Source organism: Equus asinus, chromosome 9 (assembly GCF_041296235.1).
Source record: "Equus asinus isolate D_3611 breed Donkey chromosome 9, EquAss-T2T_v2, whole genome shotgun sequence".
NCBI classification, from domain to species: domain Eukaryota; kingdom Metazoa; phylum Chordata; class Mammalia; order Perissodactyla; family Equidae; genus Equus; species Equus asinus.
This window is the reverse complement of record NC_091798.1, coordinates 45,956,256-45,973,686: the sequence shown is the minus strand read 5'-3', so window position 1 is coordinate 45,973,686 and position 17,431 is coordinate 45,956,256. Positions and strand designations below refer to the sequence as shown.

The 17,431-nt window shown below is 44.3% G+C and overlaps 3 protein-coding genes across 17 annotated transcripts in view; 1 reads left to right on the top strand and 2 right to left on the bottom strand.

Annotated features, from left to right (window-relative positions):
• Positions 1-5,120, bottom strand: part of KIF3A (kinesin family member 3A) — a 46,489-nt gene extending 41,369 nt beyond the window's left edge. For all 3 annotated transcript variants that reach the window (XM_014856768.3, XM_070517409.1, XM_014856770.3), the window contains exons 1-2: positions 4,898-5,120; positions 2,084-2,357 (exon numbers count right to left, since the gene is read on the bottom strand). In XM_014856768.3, the coding sequence (XP_014712254.1) occupies positions 2,084-2,357; positions 4,898-4,903 (280 nt within the window). In that variant the 5' untranslated portion in view covers positions 4,904-5,120. The remainder of the gene's footprint in view (positions 1-2,083; positions 2,358-4,897) is intronic.
• Positions 5,121-10,411: 5,291 nt separating this feature from the next.
• On the top strand, positions 10,412-13,745 carry CCNI2 (cyclin I family member 2). Of its 3 annotated transcripts, none has more exons than XM_070517408.1 (4): positions 10,412-10,562; positions 11,388-11,516; positions 12,091-12,165; positions 13,572-13,745. In XM_070517408.1, the coding sequence occupies exons 1-4, from the start codon at positions 10,518-10,520 to the stop codon at positions 13,743-13,745; spliced, it is 423 nt and encodes a 140-aa protein (XP_070373509.1). In that variant the 5' UTR covers positions 10,412-10,517. The 3 variants fall into 3 exon arrangements, 1 of the variants encoding a protein (XP_070373509.1); XR_011505828.1 differs by lacking the exon at positions 10,412-10,562 and adding an exon at positions 10,569-11,145 and having other exon boundaries at positions 13,572-13,708; XR_011505827.1 differs by lacking the exons at positions 10,412-10,562; positions 12,091-12,165 and adding an exon at positions 10,569-11,145 and having other exon boundaries at positions 13,572-13,709.
• Positions 13,529-17,431, bottom strand: part of SEPTIN8 (septin 8) — a 26,742-nt gene continuing 22,839 nt past the window's right edge. For 8 of the 11 annotated variants that reach the window (XM_014856761.3, XM_070517392.1, XM_044780437.2 and 5 more), the window contains exon 10: positions 13,529-14,892. In XM_014856761.3, coding sequence (XP_014712247.3) covers positions 14,727-14,892 — 166 coding nt within the window. In that variant the 3' untranslated portion in view covers positions 13,529-14,726. The remainder of the gene's footprint in view (positions 14,893-17,431) is intronic. The other 3 variants (XM_070517391.1, XM_044780438.2, XM_070517389.1) reach the window with 1 other exon arrangement.

Sequence of the window (17,431 nt, the reverse complement as noted above, 5' to 3'; positions counted from 1 at the left end):
GATAGTTGCACAACACTGTGAATGTACTAAAATCCCCCGATGTGTATACTGTAAAATGCTTAAAATAGTGGATTTTATGTTATTGGAATTTTATCTCAATTAAAAAATCTACTAAAATGAGGCCAGCCCCACGGCCGAGTGGTTAAATTTGCACGCTCTACTTCGGCTGGCCAGGGTTTTGCCAGGACATGGCACCACTCATCAAGCCATGCTGAGGCGGCGTCCCACATGCCACAACTATAAGGACCTACAACTAAAAGCACACAACTATGTACCAGGGGACTTTGGGAGAAAAAGGAAAAATAAAATCTTTAAAAAAAAGAATCTAAAATAATCAACTGCATTCCTATAAGTTGACAATGTATAATGCCAAAATGAAATTATAAAAACAATTCTATTCACAATAGCATCAAAAAAAGTACTTAGGAATAAATTTATTGAAAGATTTGTACACTAAAAACTAGAAAATAGTGATGAGAGAAATTAAACAAGACATAAATTAATGGAGAGATATATCATGTTCCTGGATTGGAAGACTCAATATTGTCAGAAAAACAATTCAACACAATCCCTGTCAAAATCCCACCAGATTTTTGTAGTGGAAATTGACAAGGTGATCTTAAAATTTACATGAAAATACAAATGAACTAAAAAAGCCAAAATAATTTTGAAAAAGAACAACAAATAGAGAACATATGCTACCTAATTTCAGAACATATTACAAAGCTACAATCAAAACAAGATAGACATGGAATAGAATAGACAACCCAGAAAGAAGCCCACACATTTGTGGTCAGTTGATTTTTGACAAAAGCACCAAGTTAATTCAATAGCGAAAGGATAGCCTTCTCAGCAAATGGTGCTGGAACAACCAGATATCTATAAGCAAGAAGGAAAAAAAAAAATACAACTTAGACTCTTATCTCACCATGTAAAAAAATTAACTCAAAATGGATCGCACACCTAAATGTAAGACCTAAAATGTTTACAACTTCTAGATAAAAACAAAAGAGAAAAGCTTTGTGGTCTTGGGTTTGGCAAAAATTTCTTAACTATGTCACTGAAAGCATGACGATAAAAGAAAAAAGTGATAAACTGGACTTAATCAAAATCCAAAACTTTCTCTCTTCAAGAAGCACCACTAAGAAAATGAAAAGACAAGCCACAGACCTGGAGAAAACATTTTCAAATCACACATCTGATGAAGGATTTAAATCCAAAATGTATAAAGAGCATGACTCAATAAGAAGACAGGCAATCAAATTTAAAAATGGGTAAAAAAATTTTAAGGGATAGTTTACCAAAGAAGATATACAATGGCTAATAAGTACATGAATAATGCTCAATATTCTTACTCATTAGGGAAATATAAGTGAAAACAATGAGATATCACTACAGATCCTCTAGAATGGCTACAATTAAAAAGATTGATAATCTAAATGCTGGCAAGAATGTGAAGAAACTGGAACCCTCATACCTTGCTGGAGGGAAAAAAAAAATAGTACAGTCACCACCTTTGAAAACAGTTTGGCAGTTTCTTCAAAAGACCAGCATATATTAATCATATGACCCAGCAATTTCACTCCTAGGGATTTACCCAAGAGAAACTTTAAAATATATCTGCACAAATACTCATAAAAGAATGTTCATAGCAGTATTATTTATAATAGCCAAAAAACTGGAACAATCCAGATTTCCATCAAAGATCATAAAAGGTGGTATAGTCATACAATGGAATACAACTCAGCAACAAAAAGCAACAACATGGGTGACCCTCAAAAACACTATGCTAAGTGAAACAAAACAGGTAAGAAAGATGAGACAGTGTATGATCCGATGATGAACTTTCGAAGAAAGGAAAAACTATAGACAGAAAGCACATCAATGGCTGCCTGGAGGTGAGACTGCAAAGGGACATAAGGAACTTTGGGGGGTGATAAAACTGGATTGTGGTGACGGTTTCACAACTGTATGTACTTACTACAGCTCATCAAACTATACAGTTACAATAGGTGGACTTGTAGGGTATTAATAATACCTCGACAAAGTTGTTTTTAAAAAGGCAACTATACAAAGTACTCACCATTATAGCCTTCAAGAACAGAATCAATAATAGGTCTTGCAGTTAAGTTATAAACATCAAGTTGTTTGCTCTCTGGTCCAAAAACAGTATCAAAAGTAAATGTCTTTGGAGGCTCGTTGGAAGAATCAGTCTTATGTACAGTGATAGTTCCCCTCATCTCATCCACACTGACAGCCTGTTTGTAGCACATTGATTTTTCTCTCTCATTGAGGGGTCGGCACCTAACAACCACCTTCACGTTATCACAGCTTTCCGGCTTCTCTGATTTATTGATCTGGTGGAGAAAACATTTATAAATAACGAAAAGAACATTTACTTTTACCTTCAACAGATTAAATTCAAAATTTGAAGAAGGCTACTTTGCCATCTCAGTGCCCTGCACATATTAAGCACTCCATAAATATGTGTTAAATGCAATTAACGATCTTACAGACATTGAAAAAGCTTAAGAGATAGGAAAAGGAAAACAGCTTCTTTTACAATACAAATGAGGGTAAAGGAAATCTAATTTTCCTTTATAGTAAATGCTATTCAAGCAGAAAATGAACCAGTATATTATGGACTGTCTTTCCGCACAGAAGTCCCTGACTTCCTCTGAGTTGCCTGCAGGAAAACACATGCGAACATGGTTAACAACTTTAATCAAGAATATAGTAATAGGTCCTGCGTTCCTGAAACTTTTAGTTTTATTTTCTATAATGCATTAGTAAAATATTTATCATATTTCCATATATAGTCTATCTTCTCTATAGAAGACAACAATAAATAAAAGACAGAAAACGAAGTCCAAAGGCAGACAGAGAAAATGTTTTAATATGACGCTAACCTTATGAACATTTGTATACGTAAAGTTTCAATTTTTGAAATTTTATGATTAAGAATCTATATTAACATACAATCCTATTACTGAAGTGAAGTTCAATAGTTTAGCTGAACAGATACCTGTTAAATTCCTACTGTTTCAGATACTCTTCTAAGCATTAGACAAATAAATATACACCACTGTCACTGACAAGGAATTGATTATATCAATACAGTACACTTCTCTCCATATCTACTTTCACCACCTTAGTCTCACCACCATTATCTCACCCTGAATTATGAGAGAGTCCAACTGTACTCCTGCATCTAATTAGGTTCCCCTACAGTCTGTCCTCTACAAGGCAGTCAGCTTCAACACAAATCTATCACAAAACCTTCCAATGGTTTCCCACAGAACTTAGGACAAAAACCAAAATCCTTAAGGTGGTCTGTAAGATCTGGCTCTGGCCCATGTCTACGTCTCAAGCCTTATTTCACAAGTTACCCTGTGTGGCTTTCTTAGCCACAGCCACACTGGCTTTCTTTTAGGCCTTTTCTTGTCACCACGCTCCTTCTCACCACAGGTCTTTCCATGTCCTGTTTCTTCTGCCTAGAACACTCCTCACTTTCCTCTTCACTTATCCTGCAGATCTCAGCTCAACAGCCACTTCATCTGGGAAGACTGCCCTAACTAGGTCAAATCCTTGCACGCATGGGCCCTGAAAGGACCTTAGCTCTCCTTCTTCTACATTCCATCGCGATTCTACTTTTGTTTGTTTCTTATTTAATTAATGTCTGCCTTTCTCCCTGTCTACATCAGACATTGCAAACAGGTAGTTAAGGGGCTGAATTCAGCCCACAAATGTCTTTTCTTAGACTCAAAATATTTAAAAAATCTTTTGAATTAGTTGCTAAAATCTAAAATTCGAGAAATCTCACAAAAATGACAATTTCTAGATTCTCTTGAAAAAATGGATGATCTGACATCTGTAGGCAAGCATTCCTACATGACAACACTTTACAATTCACCAGAATCTACTTCTATCTACTGTACACCACCCATTCATTTCATTCATTAATGTTAAGTGTCTTGTCTCTGTAAACATGTATTGTTTTCACCACCTTCCAAGAAGGCAAGCTCCTCTCTTCCTAAATTCAAGAACCTGACTGGTTTTGCCCAATACTGTATTTCCAGTCCCTAACATGTGGTTGGTGCCCAATATTTATTGAACGAATTGGTAAATAACTTGAAAGCAACGACAAGGAACTAATATTGAGCATTTAATGCTCAATGTCAAGCGCTGTCCTTCAGGTCTCTTGCGTATTATCTCATTTCATCCTGATAACAATTCTATGAGGAAAAGTTTAATTACGTGGGAACTAAGGGCCCAGAAAGATTAAATAATTGTCCGAGGCCTCGCAACCAGTAAACAACCGGCCACAGCTCAAGTGTTTTCCATAACGCTATAATGGACTTACGAGGTCCTCTAATTAAGTGCACGATAGCAATCTGTGAAATCCTACCAGGCCCCTCACACACAAAGACACCTACGGGTTACATTCTGCACCATAAGCTAAAAAGCCACGAGACGAATGACAGCTCGAGTCAGGGGCCTGGAGTAGGGGTAGGCAGCCCCCGCTTTGCTTGGCTCCGCGGCGCAGAGACCCCACTGAATTTGGCCCACCCTCCGCGGCCGCTCCCTGACGCCCTACTCTGCGGGCAGGGCTAGCAGCGAGAGCGCATCCTCTGGCACAGTGCCTTTATATCAAGCAGTGCAGGCCCCGCGGGATGCAGCAGCGAAGAAGGCGGCAGGGCCCGGCCCGGGCCCCCTCCCAGGGCCAGCTGGACCCCCGCGGGCCCCGGGCCCACCCGCCAGGCTCCCCAACCTTTCGGGCCCTGCCCCGCCCCACCCTGGCAGCCCGCCTGCTCCGCGCCTCCATGGCAACAGCCGCGCCCCCGGGCCAAGCCGCTGGGATGAGGAGGGACCCCAGAGGCTGAGCGACTCTCCTCACCGGCATCGTGGCTCCCTCCCGTGCCCGGCGGACGTCCCCACCCTGGGCGCAGTCCTACGACGCCGGGCTCGCGGGGGAGGCTGGCCAGAGGTTACTGAAACACCTCCTCGGCACTCTCGAGACTGCGGCTCCTCGGGCGAGAGCGCGCTGTGCGCAGGCGCACTGCGAACTCGCCCCGCCTCGTCCCCTGCCTCAAGCTTCCTCAGCCTCCTGAATTACGCCTGCGCCAAGGCTTTCCGAGTTCGTCTCCTAGGACGCCAGACGGAGGCGCGCCTGCGCAATGCTGTCGTTCCGCTGCGCCAGAAATCTGGCCCGCATTGGGGCGGGGATGCTTGACTGCCGCCGGTTTGGAGGACGTGACGCTCGTACATCGCAAGGCGTATTTTCTGGCGCTTGCAGTATGTACTCCGAATATTAAAAACGACAGCAATTGCACATTGTGTCCCATCTGGAGAGCTAAAGATTTTACATACGTTACTGCGCTTGATTGCTGTCTTGTTTCTGAGTGTCTCACCAGTGGAAGGTGATGTTGTGAGGGCTTTGTCGGTCTTCTCACCAGTGTCTCCAGAGCCTAGAATTGGACCTAGAATAGCACCTGGTACAGCGCAGATTTTCTAGAAATATTTGTGAAAGAACGAATGCCCTATCCTCTTTCCTGTCCGAACCTCCCCCCTGAACACACTCTGTTTGGATGTGTAATAGGCATTTCAAGTTTATCGTGTCCAAAACTGAAATGTTGTTTCCCCGCCACTAGTACCCACCCCCACACCGCCAAACGTCAAAAGCGGGGGGGGGGGGGGGGGCTCCCTCTTATATTTCCCTCATCGCAATAAATGTAAGCTGAATTCTAATCATTGTTCAGCTCAAAACCACAGTCTCTTTCTCTCATACCCAATATCCAATCTTTCAATAGAGCTTATCTCTATCTTCAGAGTAGAACCAGAATCTGACCACTTATCAACACCTGCATTACTACAGCAGCTCAGAACTGGTTTCCTTGTGTGCATCCTTCTCCCCTCTTAGTCTATTTTCAATACAGGAGCCAGAGTAATGGTGTTAAAATGTGAATTGAATAGTGTCTTTTCTCTTTTCAAAACCTGCCAATGATTTCCCACCTCACTGAGTAAACATCACAAGCCTTCTCTCCATGTCCTGCAATCTTCTGTCTTGCATTATTCTGCACCAGCCCCACCTGGCCTTCTTGATTTATCCGACATTCCAGGTATGGTTCCATCTGGATGGAACCAAATGGATGGAATGCAAGGGCTTTTGCGCTTGCAGGAGGAGCTAATAAAAATAACTATAAAGCATTTTACTTAGTGCCAGTGTACCATTCTAAGTGCTTTACATTCTTTTATTACTAATTTAATCTAGATAATAACCTTTTGAAATAGGTAGTATTAGTCATTTTAATACAAAATAGGAATAATTATTTTACAGAGAATGAAACTGAGACACAGGGGTATTAAGTAACTTGCCCAACCTCAGACATATGGGCAGTGACAAAGCCCACATTCAAACCCTGGCCTTGGAAAACTCTCACCTTAGACATCCACCTGACTCCCTCGCTTCCTTCAGAATGTCTTTGTTCACACATCACCTTCTCAGTGAGCCCTACCATGAGCTCCCTATTTAAAACTCCAACCTTCAGTCCCACTCTTCTTATCTCCCTTCCATAGTTTACATTTCTCCATAGTTCTATCATCATCCGATATACCATATATATGATATATAGTACATATATACATATACACAGCTTTATTGAGATATGATCACATATCATACAACTCACCAACTTAATTGTACAATTTAATGTTTTTTACTATATACACAGAGTTGTGCAACCATAACCCCAATCAATTTTAAACATTGTCGTCACCCCAAAAAGAAACTCTGTACTCATAGCAGTCACTCCCCCATGCTCCTCCCACCAACATCCCAGCCCTAGGTAACCACCAATCTACTTTCTGTCTCTACAGATTTGCCTATTCTGAACATTTCCTATAGATAGAATTATATAATATGTGGGCTTTTGTTCACATATATGTGAATGACTTCTGTCACTTTGATGTTTTCAAACTTTATCCCTATTGAAGCATATATCAGTAATTCTTTACTTTTTATGACTGAATAATATTCCATTGTATGGATATACCACATTTTTATCCACCTGTCAGTTGACGGACATATGGGTAGTTTCTACTTGTTGGCTATTATGAATAATGCTGCTACAAGTTTTTGTGTGAACATGTTTCATTTCTCTTGGGTATATGCCTACAAATGGAATTGCTGGGTCATTTGGTAAGTCTAAAGTTTAACATTTTGAGGAACTGCCAAACAGTTTTCTACAGTGGCTGCACCACCAGCAATGTAAGAGGTATTACATTCCCACCAGCAATGTATGAGGTTTCCAATTCTCCCTGTCCCCCCCAGTACTTGCTATTGTCTTGTCTTTTTTATTATAGTCATCCTACTGATGTAAAATAGCATCTCATTGTGGTTTTGATTTCCCCTTTCTTGATGACTAATGATGTTGAATCTTTCCATGTGCTTATTGACACATTTGAATATCTTCTTTGGAGAAATGTCTATTCAAATCCTATTCAATCTATTCAAATGTCTGTTCAAAAGTCAAGCCCATTTTATCTTTTCATCATTAAATTGAAACAGTTCTTTATATATTCTAAATACAAGTCCCTTTTCAGATCTATGAAATGTATATATTTTCTTCTGTTCTGTGGGTTGTCTGTTTCATTTCTGGATGGTGTCTTTTGAAGCTCTGAAGTTTCAAATTTTGATCAAGTCAAATTTATATATTTTTTTCTTTTGTTGTTTCTTTTGTTGTACTTTTGGTGCATATCTAAGAAACCATTTCCTAACCCAAGGTCATGAAGATTTACTCTTTTAAGAGTTTTTTAGTTTTAGCTCTTACATTTAAGTCTATGATCTATTTTGAGTTATTTTTGTTTATGGTATGATATAGGGGTCCAGCTCCATTCTTCTGCTTGTAAATATCCACCTGTCCCATTACCACTTGCTGAAAAGACTATTCTTTCATCCACTGTATTGTCGAGGAACCCTTGTCAAAAATCAATTGATCATTCATGCGAGGGTTGAGTCCTAGACTCTCAATTCACTTCCATTGATCTATTTGTCTATCTTTTTTTTTTTTTAAGGATTTTATTTTTTCCTTTTTCTCCCCAAAGCCCCCTGGTACATAGTTGCATATTCTTCGTTGTGAGTCCTTCTAGTTGTGGCATGTGGGATGCTGCCTCAGCGTGGTCTGATGAGCAGTGTCATGTCTGCGCCCAGGATTCAAACCAACGAAACACTGGGCCGCCTGCAGCAGAGCGCAGGAACTTAACCACTCGGCCACGGGGCCAGCCCCCTATTTGTCTATCTTAATGCCAGTACTACACTGTCTTGATTACTATAGGCTTGTAGTAAGTTTTGAAATCAGTGTGAGGCCTCTGTCTTTGTTCTGCTTTTTCAAGATTGTTTTGGCCATCCTCAATCTCTTGCATTTCCACAGGAATTTTAGAAACACCTTGTCAATTTCTGCAAAAAGGTAGCCAGAAACTTAATAGGCATTATGTTGACTCTATAGATCAATTGAGGAAATATTGCCATTTTAACAATTTAAGTCTTCCAATCCACAAACACAGAATGTCTTTCTATTTATTTAGGTCTTCTCTGATTTCTTTTAGTGACGTTTTGTAGTTTTCAACATATAAGTATTGCACTTCCTTGATTATATTCTTAAATATTTTCTTCTCTTTTATGCTATTGAATTAGAATTTTTTCCTTAATTTCATTTTGAGATTGTTCATTGGTAGTGTATAGAAATAAAACAGATTTTTGTAGTACATTGATTCTCTACTCTGCAACTTTCATGAACTTGTTTATTACTTCTAGTAGTTTTTTAGTGGATTCTTAGGATTTTCTATATACAAGGTCTTTATTTCTTCGTCACTTTTGAAAGATAAGTTCATTGGATACAGAATTCTAGGTTGGTGGTTTTTTCTCTCAACACTTTAAATATTTCACTCCACTCTCCTCTTGCTTGCATGATCTCTGAAGAGAAGTCCCATGTAATTCTTAACTCCTCTGTAAGTAAGGGCTTTCCCCCCGACTGGCTTCCTTCAAGATTTTTTCTTTATTTTTGATTTTCTGTAGTTTGAATATGATATGCCTAGGGGAGTTTTTTTTTTGGCATTTATCCTACTTGCTGTTCTCTGAGCTTCCTGGGTCTGTGGTTTGGTGTCTGATATTACTTGGGGTAATTCTTAGTCATTATCACTTCAATTATTTCTCCTGTTCCTTTATCTGTTCTCCTTCTGATATTCCCATATATTTTAATGTAATGTAAATTTTTAGTGAAGTATATCTCACATAAGGAAAAGTGCACAAGTCATAAATGTGCAGCTTCATCAGTTTTCACAAGGTGAACACACTTGTGTAATCAGCATCTAGATCAAGAAGCAGAACATTACCAGTCACGAGACGCTCCTTGTGTGCCTTCCCGGTCACTACCCACTGCCCCCCAAGAGTAACCACTATCTTGACTCTAACATTATAGATTTGTTTTTCTTGTTTTTATGCTTTATATAACTGGAATCATACAATATGAACTCTTCTGTATCTGTCTCCTTACATTCCATATTATGTTTGTAAGATTCTTCCTTGTTAGGTATAGCAGTAGTTCATTCTTTTTCAATGTAGTGTAATATTCCACTGTGTGAATATACCACAATTTCTTTATCCCGTTCAGCTGTTGATAGATGTTTGGGGCTGTTACAAATAGTGCTGCTCTGAACATTATGCAGGTGTCTTTCGGTGCACTCATATGCATTTCTGTCCAGCATATACGTAGGAGTGGAATTGCTGGGGTTTCCATATCTTCTACTCATGTTTATTGTCTGTCTTTCCTGACTAGAATGTAAGTTCCACGTCTATTTTACTCACTGTTATGTCCTGGCGCCTAACACATCATAGGCCTCAATAAACAACTGCTGAATGGATAAAGGCATGCATGAATGAACTATTTTGTGAGGGGGATATCACTGTTTTAGAGAAGAAGTAACCGAGTCTCAGAGAGGTTAAGTCACATACTCGAGATCACACAGCAAGTCAGGAATTCCATCCCAAGCCTATCCGACTGAGGAGCCCGCTCTTGAGGACTCTCTACCTGGTTTTGTGTCCCGCAAATATGTACTGTGAGTTAGGAGGCAGGGTCTGTGCCGGGTGTCCTTCTCCAGGGCTGGCGTGGTCACCAGCTGCCCCATCCCAGGCTGGGGACTCTCTGTGCACGGGGCGTGGGCTTCGGGCAGGGAAGAGGCGCTGAGTGGGCGGCAGTGGGGGTAGGAGGGAGGGTACTCTCACCGGCTGCGCCCGCTCTGCCCCGCCGCGCTCCAGGTCGGGACCCCCCACCAGAGGAGCAAGCGTCAAGCAGGGCGGGCCGCGCGCCGGGGGCAGCTCCCTGGCAACGGCTGGGGGTGGGCCGCCGAGCCGGCCCCGCCCGGTGCGGCCCCGCCCGGTGCGGCCCCAGCCTGGAGTCCCGGGCGCTGGGTTATAAAAAGCGGCCGAAGCTGGGACCCAGACCTTGGAGCTCGCTCTCGCCATGGACTCGGGCGCACGGCCCCCGCAGCAGCCGGCAGCCTCGGAGGTAAGATCCGTCCGGCGTCCAGACGACATGGCCCTTTGCTTTCTTCTCCGGCCGCCTCGGTGGAACGTCTGTCTCCCCGCGGCGACCCGGAGAAGCTTCCCGGAGGCGTGCCACCCCGGAGCGGCCGGGCTCCCTGCGCCGTCCCCGGGAGGACCCGGGCAGGGGGCGGCGCAGGCTCCGCGAGCGGCAGGCCCCGCGCCCGACGCGGCTCAGGGTCCGCAGCCCCCGCGGCCGCCGCCGCCGCCGCCGCCGCTACTCTTCGGGGCTGAAGGCCGGCCGGTGCCGTGCGACTGGGGAGGCCTCCTGGACGAGCGCCGGCTGGTCACCCACCTGAAACTGGCTCTGGGCCGCGAGGCACGCCTGTGGCGGGCCGGCACACCCCAGGTACCAGTCCCCGCGGCGGGGCCCTCCGGGAGCACCCTCATCCCCCTCCTCACGCGCGCACGGGACGCGGCCGGGCTCCACCTGCACCCGCGCTCAGGTGAGCCGCACCCTGGAGCCCGGGACCTTCTCCAGGTGCGACCCCCGCACGAGGCACGAGGCGGGATTCGCTGGCGTCTCTCACTGTCAGGGTGCCTTTCTGGTAGGTGCTTCGGAAGAGGGCCTGTTTGAGTTGGGGACTCTGCTTAGAACCAGGGGCGGGGGCGAGGCGGAGAGGAGGGGGTGATCCGTGACCCGCCGGGCAACACTTAATCCCACCACGATTTAAGGTGAAGGGGCTACTCACAGCCCCTCTGGTCACCTTAAGCAGATGGCTCCTGCCACTGGTAGACCAGGACTAGCCACCAACGGCTTTCCCTGCCTTCCCCTACTCCCTCTTTCCAGGTCGAGATCTGCGACGCCTTCCAGGAAGTCGTGTTGCAGCTCCTGAGGCTTAAGAACATCTTTCACTTCTCTCAGTCCACTTTTAACCTGGCTCTCACTATCTTCAGCCGCCTCCTGGCTTCAGTAAAGGTAGGGAGGCCTCTGAGGGATGATGAAAGATGATGGGAGAGGAAACTGACCTCTGTTCCCCATTGCTGCCTGAGAGGGGAGCCACCTGCGATGCTCAAATGGAGGTGCATAAACTAAGTAACTTGCTTGAAGTGGTAGGACTGAAATTGGAACCTCTCCACATCCTACCGTGGTGTCTATCTGGCTCAGTGTCTGTGGCCATCAGAGGTGGACTTAGGGAGCATGAGAGGACCTAGTTGGGCAAGGACTGCCTGTGTGATGAGGTAGGGTATGCTTGTCTGGGCCTGTGCAGTGAGGCCTGAGGCCAGGATGGGACTGTGTATTCCCTGAGAAGGCGCCATATTTCCCACCTCCAGTCAGTCCTCTAATTAAAGACTACTGACTAGTCATCTGTAGTTCTGAAATCAGGCGCGTTTTCACTGGTCAAATCTAAAAATGGCACTAACTTTCTTGTGGAGGAATAGAATCAGGTCTTTTTAAAAAAAGACAATTTCTTAGAGGAAAAAAACACGTTGCTTTACAATTTGTTTCTAGCATTCGTATCTGGCTCAGATGTGTTTGTTCCATACTACAGGTAAAGGAGAGGTTACTCCAATGTGTCACAATTACTTCCTTGAGACTTGCTGTAAAATTTAACGAAGAAGAGGAGGTATGCATCCCTGGAGGTCCACTTGGGGCTGCTTTTGAGATATAGGGGTATAACACTGGAGCACTCAAGTTTCCTGAAAAAATCTGTGCCCTCGAGAATGGTGGGCATTTGGGAAAAGTCACCAGCTTCCCAGGATCTCTACTGTCCCTTCCTTAGGCTTGTCAGACTCTGGCACCCTACAAGTGGGGAATTGGAACAGCGAATTCCCCTGACCCAGCAAACCTAGAGGCCTGACCTCCTGGCAGATATATCTTGCCTCACTGGTTGATGCCAGATGCCACCTCCCACTAAGCAGAGGTATCTGCTGTTGAACTAGGAAAAACGCCTCCCAAATCACGTGGCCTAACGTCCACCCCCAGAAACGACATCTAAGAAAGCTGCTTGAGGGTTAAGGACTTGGCTGTGTCAATGAAACGGTCCTCCGGGACTCCGAGACCCTTCTCTGAGAGCAGCAGGAGGGCCATGTGCAGCGAGTGGAGGAGAAGCCCCCATAAGTGTGTCAGGCTTGCTTGAACTTCTCAGTGTCACTGTGGCTTCTGTTTGGGAGAAGATCCTCTCCCAATACCCTTCCCAGACCTAACTCCCTCCTTCTGACCTCTCCCCTTTGGGGATAATGGAACCACTGCCATTTTCACAGGGTCTCCCTTGACTGATCTCAAGGTCCAAGGAGGCAGAAAAAGTTGCTTGTGTGTCCAGTTTCGATAAAAATGCTTTTAATTTTTGTTTATTAGAATATAATTTGTGCCCCCCAAAAGTTGCTTATATCCAACTAAAAATCAAGTAATTCTAGAGGTTATAGTAATATTTTGGATAATCTTAAACAGTATCACCAAGTCTTTAATGCACTTGGTACTTGACAAGCCTTATTAGTTCTTCTGGGGAAAAGTCATAGTTTTTCCAGAACTGACCTGCTTTTGATGAAGGTTGAAGGGAATGTGTTTGCAGCTATGGTGTTGCCAAAACCATGGGAGGTTTTATCAGTGAGCCTGTCTGGTGCAGACAGGAAGCTCAAAGGCATACTTTTTCTCTCTACGATACTTAATCATGATAGGGATGGGGAACAGAAATGAGTAGAGCCCACAGCCCCTGGAAAGCTTTAGGTGAGTTCTTCTAGATGAATGGGGGAGATGGCACAGCCCCAGCCTCCAAAGCACCTTTGGGTACAAGCTGGAGCAGTTGGGGATGAAGAACTGTCTGCAGAGGGTGACCATGTGACATTCACTAGACATTGTCACAACTACCTGGCGACTTAACAGATAGCCAAGATCTGGTTTGCATTTTCTTATAGAAGCATTTTCTGGAAGACAACTCTCCCAGGGTCATGGATGCCCAGTCCCCATGGATAAGAAAACAAAAGCTACCATGACATGATATAGGGCTTTGGCCTCTTTATTTTCTTTTTACAGTTAATTCCACGCATAAAAGACTTCATAAAGCACTATGGCTCTGGCTATACCCCGAATGAGCTGCTGAGGATGGAGCTGGCTATTTTGGACAAACTGCACTGGGACCTCTATATCGGGACGCCACTGGACTTCTTGACCATAGTAAGTATGAGGAGTTTGCAGAGTCTACCCTAGACTCATTTGTGCCTTTGGAACAGCTGTTTACAACATAGGACGGCAAAGCACAGGCGTGCACACGTCCTTCTTGCACATGCACCACAGTGAGGTGACCCACAAGGCTCACGACATATGGAAGAGTAAAAATGTATCTTAGATCCAACATAGTTCCACCAGACTCCCACTTCTAAAGGACATTAAATTAACTTTACAAAAATTTTTAGACGGCACTATTGTGCTAAGTTTCTCTTTTAAATACACACTGCAAAAATATTTAACTTTCCATTCTATGAATACTGTACATAAAAAGCTCTCTGTTTTTGCTACACTTTACACACATTCACTTAGCTGTCTTTATTTACCTACACACAATCCTTATTGAGGCTTTAGACCATATTGATCTGGCACTTAAAAAATATCATATTAGTTTGTATTTGTTTTAGTTAGGGAATGATGGTCATCCTTAAGGATATGATTCTGTTAGTAAGGCAAAATTATGCAATGTGGAAATGTCATGGAGTTTTGGTCTGTTATGAAGCATGAAGATTAAATCACTAAGGACTGTTTCATTAGGAAAACTGGCCACTGTTGCCAAGTTACAGAGTTTCTTCTCCTGTCAAACAGATACAAGTAACTTTCCTGCTACCTTAATCTTGAATAGTATGCTGCTTTTTCTCAGAAAATTGAAACATTGTCATCTAAGTACGTTAGGCTCATAATGTGATCATGTCACAAAGCAGACTGTCTTTTCTCTCCAGGGTTGAAGCTCAGCTTGGCCATAGAAAGGGCGTTAAGCCTCAAGCCCCTTGTAGGGCCATGGATGGGAATGAAAAGGGCTGAGCAACATTCGATGTTCCCTGATGGAATTTGAAATTGTTTGCACTTTTGGTCATTGATATATGAAAAGTATGGGGTTTTCTGTTCTAACATTAAAAACCACGGTCTCCAGTTCCACGCCCTGGTGGTCCTGGGCTGGCCCCACGTGGTGGAGCTGCTGCCTCAGAGGAATCCTTCCCTCCACGTCGCGTCCCTGACCAGGCAGCTGCAGCACTGTATGGTGGGCCACCAGCTGCTGCAGTTCAAGGGCTCCACACTGGCTTTGGTCATCATCACCTTAGAGCTGGAGAGGCTCATGCCCGACTGGTGGACTCCTATATCTGATCTGCTAAAGAAAGCACAGGTAGACATCAACTTTGCCCCAGACCAGGCTCTCAGTTTTGCCCCTTTAGCTGATGCAGTCTGCCCCCAAATGGGTACCCATGGCCCTTATTGGCCCTAGTGGGCTCCAGAAGATGCTCTGGCCATAATGACTCTATGAAGAGTCTACCCAAGGGCTACACCTGGCATGACCTCTGGACTTCAGTATGGTACACATGTTCCCTTCACTGGACAATTGTGGTAGATTTCTCTGTGGCAGCCCTTATAGCCAAGAGGATGGGGGGGTCATGTCCAGCTCAGGAGAAAGCAACTCTGAACTTACTATTGAGGAGTGTAAATTTCAGACACTTCACCCTCTATCTGAGTGTATGGTACCAGGCACTGGGGGTTTCAGAATCCCTCAGGATGGATGGGGTAGGATGGAATGCATAGTTAGACCAATTAATGACAGTTTTACTGAGCTTGGAGATAGATGTCCCTGAGATGGTGGAGTTAATGCTCTTAAGTTGGGTGGTTGGACCTTCCTGAAATTGCTCTGTGATAACATTTTGACACTCAGTTGCTCATTCCTTAGGATTTAAAATGGTTCTGCTTCAAGGCTGACCACTCCTGTTTTAATTACAGATCAGTATTGAGCAGTTGAGATGCTGCATGGACCTTGTAAAGCACCAGCTGAGAACTTTTTAGTCATCCTCCTGCACAGACAACTTTCTGTTTCACCTGCCAGCCTCCGTGCCCCTACCCTTGTGCCCTTTAGAGCATAATAGCAACCCCTCCTTGCTTGAACTGCTCTAAATTCTAGGCTTTATGGATCCTGTAACAAGAAAGGAGGAAGGCCCTGGAAGAACAACTGAGAAAAAGTTCCTGGGTCCTTAGACAATAAGGGGGAAAAAGGCAGGTTGGAGTCACTAGAGGGATGGGTAGTCTGACAGATCACAACTGTGCCTCCCTCTCTCCCCTGGGCCTGAAAACAGGGGGAATGAATGAATGCTCATACTGCAGCTTGGGTTTCCTTCCTTTCCCCAGCAAGGGCTGGTATCGGACCCTAAGAGAGCTGCAGTATGAGGCCAGAGGTGCACCTTGATCAGGGCCCAAGGAGCAGGCTGGTTCTGACTGACCAGTTCGCGCTGCTCCACCCACCAGAGCTGGCCAGGTCCTTCCAACTTCCCAGACTTATACCAAGGACATGTGCAGCACTTCAAGTCCGAACTACCCTGCCTGCCACTGCAGAAGTGGAACCGTCTCTCCAGATACATTTACCCTGACTTGGCCGTGACCTATGCCTTCTCTTCACAAGGACTGGATTATAAAGTATGCTTTGTTTAATGTACAGTAACTTGATCAAGCTTTAAGCATATTTTTCCTCTGTTACTCTAAGCAAAGTAGTTTATTAGTTTAACTAGTAGAATTTTTATGCTAAAGAATGGTATTAAAAGTGACCCCTGTGATGGGGAGGCATAGCTCTGAGATCTTTCCGTTGAGATGAGCAGGTTTTGGGGGCGAGCCTGCTCCAACCGCTGTGCTGCCAGGAGGAGGTTACTAGCATGGTTGTGAGGGAGAAGCCAGCTGCCTCTCTGAGGCTGTGACACTATAGAGCCATTCTCTAAGCAGTGGAGTCCAGCTGGCAGAGATGCCAGCTGGAGCTGTGTAAGTAGTGTTGGGGATATGAATGACTGAGCCACACATTTAGAGGAGGTTTGTGAAGTCTTTCCACTGTGAACAGTTTTTTGTAAATGCTAGGGGAAATGTGATCTGCTACTAGGTGCAAAGTGGTCAAGGACCAGATATACTATAATAGTGTCTGTACTGTAGTCAATGCAAATCACTGTCTTTTCTTGACATAAATTTGCTTGTTGGAGCTTTTGTAAAAATAAACTTTAATTCCTTTCAACCCTGTCTCAATCATATGTTTCATGTATCGGATGCCATGCATTTAGACTTGCTAGAGTCAAGTATACTTGGAACACCATCTCCTGAGTCCTGTCAGTAACTGTCCTCTAGTCCGCCACAGATGGAGGTGCTAAGGGGCAGCATGCTGCTCACGGCCACAGCTCCCACCAGTGGCCACGACTGCTCTCTGCCTCCTTCCTTCCTCTGTGTACACTAGTGGGTGGGGTGGGGGTCATCTTGAGGCCCCATACCAGCTCAGGCTGTCTGTGACTTCGGGGGACACTGCTGGGAGGTATCTAAATCTCCTAACCAGGTAGCTCTGGATGTAACCTGGGTCCCCAGAGCTAATCCAACACTCAATCTCTTGGAGAAAGGTGAAGGTAGACATGTGAGCCCCAGCATTGGGGTAAGAGACAGCCTTGTGGCTCTTTCTATAAATATAACTCTTCTTTGAGGAAGCAAACTTCTGTATTCCCAAAGTACCACTTGTGAGTTAAAAAAAATTTTTTTACATTGTTCAAGCTTGCCTTGGGGCCCCAGGTCCCATCCTACTGTCCTCTAATTTTATTTTATTTTTTGGCTTGAGGAAGATTGGCCCTGAGCTAACATCTGTGTCAATCTTCCTCTATTTTAATATGTGGAATGCTGCCAGAGCG